General features: G+C 34.7%; 1 protein-coding gene across 1 annotated transcript; it reads right to left on the reverse strand.

Annotated features, from left to right (window-relative positions):
• Positions 1-835: 835 nt before the first annotated feature.
• LOC101588353 (olfactory receptor 6C4-like) lies at positions 836-1,771 on the reverse strand. Its single transcript, XM_012512897.1, has one exon. The coding sequence runs from the start codon at positions 1,769-1,771 to the stop codon at positions 836-838; it is 936 nt and encodes a 311-aa protein (XP_012368351.1).
• Between the last annotated feature and the right edge of the window lie 6,457 nt (positions 1,772-8,228).

Below are 8,228 nucleotides of genomic sequence, written 5' to 3' on the forward strand. Positions count from 1 at the left end.
TAGTTTTAAAACTTGCAGTTGAATGTCACATATAGAAAATATTTGGGATTGAGATAAACTGCATGCATTCCCAGAAACAGACACATATTTTATTATGTATTTGGGGAATTAAGATTTCATCTAGCTGGGAGTTGAGCTTAATTTAGTTTTTTAATATATCTATCATAAATTTCAGCAAAGTCTTAAAAAATTCACTAGTGGTAAACTGGTATTATTTTGTATATAATATGGTGGCTCTAGAGTTAAAAGTTTCATTTTTTATAAGGACCATATCTCAATATATGGAAATACAGTGGCAGATATAATGAAGTAGGCCTTTGACAATACAGCAGAATAAATCCCTATGACGATAATAGGGTCAAATAGTTACTTATAAGGTGAATTGATGTCCTAAATAAGGAGAATGAGAGTCTGAAGAGTTTTAATAAGCAGTTAAAATCTAGTTGTGGGAGAGAGAGCACCCATGTAGCAATTTATAAAGACTAATTTATTTCCTGTAATGGAAAGATAGCACTTGATATGCAGATATAGGCACTGTACTAGTAAGAATTACCTGGAAGATATTTCAAAGCCCTTGCCTGGGTGTTGGGTGGCATGAGGATCCAGCAGCCCAGTGCGGTCTCACTCACAGGCCAGGCCTGGCTCTCCAGTGTTCACCTTTTATTAAAAGATACATATGAGGAAAAAAACCTGAACTGGTCTTCTTTCAACACCTTACTCTTGGCTGAAAATTTGAAAGAAATTTTTGACATATGCTCACATTCGATTTATCAGAAACATCACCTGAATGAAACATCATAAACATCATTCAAAAATCCTGTTTATTTTGAGGAAACTAACATGAATAAAAATGCAATATTTTCCTAGTCATATCCTTGAAGGCTTGTTTTACTTGTTTGTTCCTTAGACTGTAAATGAATGGGTTAAGTAAAGGGGCAACTGAATTATTGAGTACAGCTACTCCCTTATTGAAGGCAACTCCTTCTTTAGCTGAAGGCTTTATGTACATGAAGATGCAGCTTCCATAAGAAAGGCAGATGACAATCATGTGGGAAGAACATGTGGAAAAAGCCTTTTTCCTTTTCTGAGCAGAAGGGATCTTCATAATGGTTCTAATAATGTTTGTATAGGAGAGAATCACCAGCACTAAGGTGGCCACTAAGGTCACAATTGCTAACATAAAGTCAAACAGTTCCAGTAGACTTGTGTCTGAGCAAGATATTTCCATTAGGGGTCCATAGTCACAATAATAATGATTTAGCAAATTGGATGCACAGAAGTTTAGTTGAGTGGTTGGGATGATTGGGAGCAAGATGATTAGGAATCCACATAGCCAGGAACAGAGAACCAGCTGCATGCACACCCTGTTGTTCATGATGATGCTGTAATGAAGGGGTTTGCAGATGGCCACATAGCGGTCATAGGACATGGCAGTCAGAAGGTAAAACTCTGTGGCCCCAAAGAATATAGTAAAGAAATACTGAGTGAAACATCCAGCAAAGCTTATAGTCTTATTTCCAGTTAAGATGCTGAACAGCATTCTAGGAGTCAAAGTGGATGTAAAGGAAATTTCCAAGAAGGAGAAATTTCGAAGGAAGAAATACATGGGAGTCTGGAGGTGAGAGTCCAGTAGTGTAAGGATGATAATGGTCAGATTGCCTAAAATGCTTAAAAAGTATGTGAGGAAGAGAAAAAGGAAAATGACAGTTTGAAGCTCTGTGATATCTGTTAGTCCCAGTAGGATAAATTCAGTTAAAGTTTGGTTTCTCATTACTAGCTTCTGTTGTCTGTGAACTGTAAAAGAGAGAAATACATGAGGAGAAAGGTGGTGCCACTTCAGAATATTGAAATTTCTTTATGGGAAAGTCTTCTAACCAATCTGATACAAACAGAACGATATTTCGTTTCAGTCTGGCTCTTCACAAAATGTATTTATAAATTCCCTTCTTTGTTTCTGGTTCCCTTGTCTCAGAATCAAGTTACAAGTTGATTTTAAAAAATTTAAAATTTACTGCTTTATTCTGTTTTCCCCTTGTATCTATGAAAACTTTCTATGATTATAGTAGGGATGCATTTCCTAATCCTAATGCCTTTGTGATTTACTTCCTTGTACCTCTCTTCAACAGATTGGAAACAGATTAGGGGTCCATTTGATCCAGCTACTCCTTTTCTGTGTATTTTCCAAAAAGAATTAACATCATACTCCAGTGATGTATGTGCATTCATGTTTATAGCAGCACAATTTATCATAACTAAATCTTGGAAACAACTCAGATGCCCACCAACTGAGGAATGGATAAAAAAATGATGTGATATTTTTATACAATGGAGTGCTTCTCAGGTATAAAGAAGAATAAATTCAAGGCTCCTATATGTAAACAAACGAAACTAGAGACCCGTATTCATAAATGAAATAAATCAGACATTAGATGTGTAAACAGTGTATTGTCTCTCTGGGTAAAAACTGCAATAGTAAATAAATTTGAAAGGTAAAATAGGTACTGTGAAAGGGAAAGTAATTGCACCAAAGGAAAGAACAACTGTGATGGTGAAAAGAGGAAAAAAGGAAGGGAAAAGGAATCCATCTGTCTGTCTGTCTATCTATCTATCTATCTATCTATCTATCTATCTATCTATCTATCTATCTGTTTATATACCTATCATATATATATATATATACACATATATAAATGTATACATACAATATAGCTAAGACAGTTATACTATTTCTATTAGTTCAATAAAAGAAATGGTTTATACTTTTATTTGTTTGAGAAAATTTTCATGCCTATATCTTCTAATCTTAGTAACAACTTTGAAGCTATTAACGTGCAGTATAATAACCATCATTAATTTCCTATTATCTTGTTTAGAAATTGTGTACTATTGCTTTTATTTTTGCTCTTTAAAATAAATAGAAACTCCTTCATGCTTCTTCCTTGTCTAACAATAATCTCCAACCTGCCAGTGCAGAAGTATGTCACTGTTGTTAGGCATTTTAGATTTTGTGCCTGAAAGCAGAGCTTGTGAAAGGTTCATAAGATTAAGTTCTGTCACCTGTGCTAGGCAAGCACTCTACCAATGAGCTATATTCTCAACCCCTTTAACTTTTTTTTTTTTGACACTAGGCTTGCTCAGCTTGGACCTAAACTTGGGATCCTCCTGTGTACCTGAGATTATAGCATGTATCACTGTGCTTGTCTCTTTGTCTGTTTTTATCTAATGGCAGAGAAGTAACAGATAGCTGTCAGTTACTTTTCTCTTATTGCTAAGACAAAATACCAGATACCAGAAATTAAAGGAGGAAAGATTTACTTAGCTGATGATTTCTAGAGGTTTCAGTCCCTAATCCCCTGGTGCCAGAGCAGCGTGATGTGGCAGAGGAGCAACCATTCATGGGAATGGAAAATGACAAAAGTGACATGTAAAAAGAGAAAAACACAGATCCTCTTTTCTCCCTTACAATATATATATATGGGTTATGGTAAGACACATTCTTAATGCTAGTATCAGATAATGAATCATCCACAAACTCTAGATTCAGCTTGCTCTAAAAAGTGAGTCCCCCATGACCACATGGAGTTTTGCAGGGCTATCCAGATGTAAGTCATAACAATATCCAATAATTCTAAAAGGCTGATTTAAAAACATAGGGAAAAGAATCAACAAACAGAGAAAGCAATTGAACAGGGAAGAAGTAGGGACCATATAGTAGGAAAATAACATGACAACGAAAAGACAATACATAGATGTTTTAACCATCATTGTAGATGGCCTCAATTCACCAATCAAAAGAAGAAGACTGGCAGCGTGGATAAAGAAACAAAATTCAACAATATGCTGTGTACAAGAAACACATTTAACTTAAAAAGAAATTATTAGACTGAGTGTCAAAGGATGTAAAACAATACTCCTTGTGAAAGAAACCCAGGAAAAGAAGGGATAGCTATTCTGATTTCTGACAACATCAACTTCACATCAAGAGACATAAAAAGAGACGAAGAAGTTCATTATATACTTGTTAGGGGAAAACTGCAAGAGGAAGAGATAACAATTATACATATATATGCACCCAGTGTAGGAGTAACAAACTACATAAGAAAATTTTAACAAACATAAAAAAATCAAATAAGTAATAGCATAATGTTACTGTGGGACTTCAACACAAAGAGATAGACCAACCATGTGAAAAATTAAGAAAGATATGAGAACAGAACCAAACTGTGAAGCAATAGACTTAGTAGACCTTTACAGAGTGTCCCACACATCAGCATCAGAATATTCATTCTTGTCAGCTGCACATGGGACATTCTCCAAAATAGACTATTAGTGCATACAGCATACTTAAGTAAATGCAAAGCAATTGAAATTATCTCATGCATATTATCGGATCATAGTGCAATGAAACTGGAAATTATTGACAAAAGAAACAGCAACAACTCCATAAACACATGGAAATTAAATAACACCATGCTGAACAATCAATGAGTCACAGATGAAATTAGAGTAGAAATTAAACAATATTTACAATCAAATGAAAAAGCAGATACAACTTACTGGAACCTGTGGGGTGCAATGAAAGCAGGTCTGAGAGGGAAATTTATAGCAAAAAATTCTCAGATGAGGAAAACAGAATGAGCCCAAATAAATAACCATATGCTGCACCACAGGCTTCTAGAAAAGGTACACTAAATCAAAATCAAAGCCCAAAGAAGACAGAAAATTACAAAGATCAGAGCAGAAATAAATGCAATGATGATGATGAAAACAATAGTTAGCTTCAGAAAGAATGAATAAAATTTAAAATTTTTTTTTTCGGAACCAAGGATTGAACTCAGGTCCTTGTGATTGTCAGGGAAGAGCTTATTCTACTGAGCCACTTCCCTGGCCCTTTTTATTTAATTTTTTTTTTTTTGCAGAACCAGGGATTGAACTCAGGTCCTTGTGCTAAGAATGAATAAATTGATAAACCTCTGGACAACCTTATCAAAAAAAGAAAAGAAGAAATTAAAATTCATGAAATAAGGAATGAAAAATGTGAAATTACTATAGGTCCTGCAAAAATTTAGAAGATCATCAATATATATTCCAAAATCTTTCCTCTCATAGGATGGAAAACACAGAAGAAACAGACAGATTCCTAGATACATGCCAACTATCATAACTGAAACAAGAAGATATAAAAATTTTAGGTCTAAAGCACCTAAGCTTAGCAAAGCACAGGGACCGCGGTTCAATCCCCCAGCACCACATGCCAGCCACCCCGCCCCCTGGTGGGCTGAGCTGGCCAAACACACAAAAATAAATAAATAAATAAAATAAATTAAAAAAAATTTTTTTTGAACAACCCAATATCAAATGGAAATGTATTACCAGAGTGCTATGTGTGCAACTATGTTTATAGCAGCACCATTTGTCATAGCTAAATTTTGGAAACAGTTCAAATGCACATCAACTGAGCGATGGATAAACAAGATGTAGTATTTTTACACAATGGAGTATTAGTCACGTATAAAACAGGATAAATTTGAGGCTTTTATTGATAAGGGTATGCAACTTGAGACCATATCCTTATTTTTAATTTTTATTTTTTCTGTATTTGTCTCAAGGAGTACAGGGTCTCACTACACAGATCTGACTCTTAGTGATCCTCCTGATTTCAGCCTCCCAAGCTCTGGGATTACAGGTGTGCACTGCCACACCCAGTCTCAGTTCCCATCTCAGTGCACCCTGGGGCCATGGCCAGTATGGCTTTTGTGTCCAGTAAATTTGAAAGGGAAGCAATTCTTTCAAAATCATTCCTGGAGGCAAGTATCATCCTCATACAAAAATTAGAGAAAGACCCAAACAAAAAAGAGAATGACAGGCCATTCTCTCTTATGAACATAGATGCAAAAATCCTCAATAAATTGCTAGTAGACAGAATGAAGCAAATCATCAAGAAGATCATACATCATGATCATTTGGGATTCATTCCAGGAATACAGGGATGTTTGAATATGCACAAATCCATAAATGTAATACAGCACATGAAGAGAGCCTAAGGTAAAAATCACATAACCATTTGAATAGATGTGGAAAAAGCTTTTGACAAAGTCCAACAATTATTCATGATATAAATGCTACAGAAAATCAGCAGAGATGATCTATAGTGCAACCTCATAAAAGAACTATGACAAACCAACAGCCAAAATAATACTAAATGAACAAAAACTGAAAGTCTTCACTTTAAAATCAGGAACAAGACAAGAATGTCCACTGTCACCACCCATATTCAATATAATTCTACAAATCATTAACCACAGCAATTAGATAAGAGAGAGAGAAATAAAAGGAATAAATCTTGGAAAGGAAGAAGCGAAATTATCATTATCTTCGGATGACATGATACTCTACATAGAAGACCTCAAATACTCTATTAAGAGACTTGCAGATTTAATAACCAAATCTAGTAGCTTAGCAGGATACAAAGTCTGCACTCAAAAATCAATAGCATTTCTATACACAAACAATGAGCACACTAAAAGAGAAATTAGGGAAACCATGACTTTCACAATAACACCTAAAGAATGAAATACTCAGGGATCAGTCTCACAAAGGAATTAAAGGATTTATACAGTGAAAATTATGGTACTCTGAGAAAAGAGATGGAAGCATATTTTAGAAAATGGAAAGATATTCCTTACTCCTGGATGAAAAATCATTGTGAAAATAGCCATACTCCCAAAATTGTTATACATATTCAATGCAATCCCAATTAAAATACCATTAGTATACCTCATAGATCTAAAAAATACATTCCTAAAATTCATATGGAATCAGAAGAGATCTAGAATACAAAAGCAATGCTGGGTAATAAAGAAAAGGCAGGAAGTATTACAATCCCTGATTTGAAATCATAGTACAAGCTACTGTGATAAATTCAGCATGGTCCTGGAAAAAGAACAGACCTGCGGCTCAAGAGAACAGATTTGAAGATACAAACACAACTACAAATACACTTAGCCCTCTTATCTTTGACAACGGTTCCAAACATGGTCCCTGGAAGAAAGATAGTCTCTTTTATAAATAGCGCTCACAAAACAGGCTTTTCACATGTTGAAGGCTAAAATTAGACCCATGTATATCACCATGTACTAAGCTAAAGTAAAAATGGATCAAAGATTTAAATATTAGAACTGAAATGCTGAAATCTTCTGGAGCAGAATGTAGGTAGAAACCTTAAAGACATAGGAATAGGTAGAGAGTTTTGATCAAAAAACCACATTGCATGGGAAATACTTCAAAGTATTAACAATTAGGATCTCATCTTTTTGAAAAGCTTCTGCACATCAAAGAAAATAATAAAAGGAAAACCCGTGAATTGGGAGGAATTTATAGTTGACTGTCCCTCAATCAAAGGACTTCTATGTAGAACATGTATAGATTTTTAAAAAAGTCAGTTCCACAAAATTCAAAGACCCAATCCAATAATGAACATCTGAGGTGAATATCTAGTTCACAAATGAAGAAATATAAGTAAATATATATACATGAAAAAATATTGGATATAATTGGTTATTCAAGAGATGCACATTAAAATAATCCTGAGATTGCACCTTACTCCAGAAAGAATGGCTACTCTCAAGAAGTCAACCAATAACAAACGCTGGAGAGGCTGTGGGGAAAAAGGAACTCTTCTCTACTGTTGGTGGGAGTGCAAACTTATACAACCACTATGGAAATCAGCTCAAAAAGTTAGGATTGGAGTTTCCATTAAGCCCTGTTATTCCTCTCCTAGGGATTTTTTTTTTTCCCAAAGAACTGAAATCATACCACAACACAATATTGCACCCATGTTCACAGCAGTTCAATTTGTCATAGCTAAATTCTGGAAACAACTCAAATGCCCATCAACTGAGGGATGGATAAAAAAAGGTGGTATTTTTACACAATGAAGTATTACTAAGCTATAAAAATGATAAATTCAAGGCTTTTATAGTAAATGGATGCAATTAGAGACTGTACTGTTAAGTGAAAAAGAAAATCAGACCCGCATGTGTGAACATCATATTGTCACAGTAGAGTCACAATCTGAAAGAGTAAATAAAATGTGAATGGGAAAGAAAAAGTGGGATGAATAAAAGGACTAAGAAATAAGGGAAAATATATTTATGTGTATATGAAGGATACCTTGGATAATTGTACTGCTGGTTTTTGCTCCTTTATTGAAAGCAGAAGTTGACGCT

This window comes from Octodon degus, unplaced genomic scaffold (assembly GCF_000260255.1).
Source record: "Octodon degus isolate 3935 unplaced genomic scaffold, OctDeg1.0 scaffold00287, whole genome shotgun sequence".
In the NCBI taxonomy this organism is placed as follows: Eukaryota; Metazoa; Chordata; class Mammalia; order Rodentia; family Octodontidae; genus Octodon; species Octodon degus.

Coding starts and splice junctions, on each gene's coding strand:
- LOC101588353 (XM_012512897.1), bottom strand. CDS start 1,771: ATGAGAAACCAAACTTTAACTGAATTTATCCTACTGGGACTAACAGAT.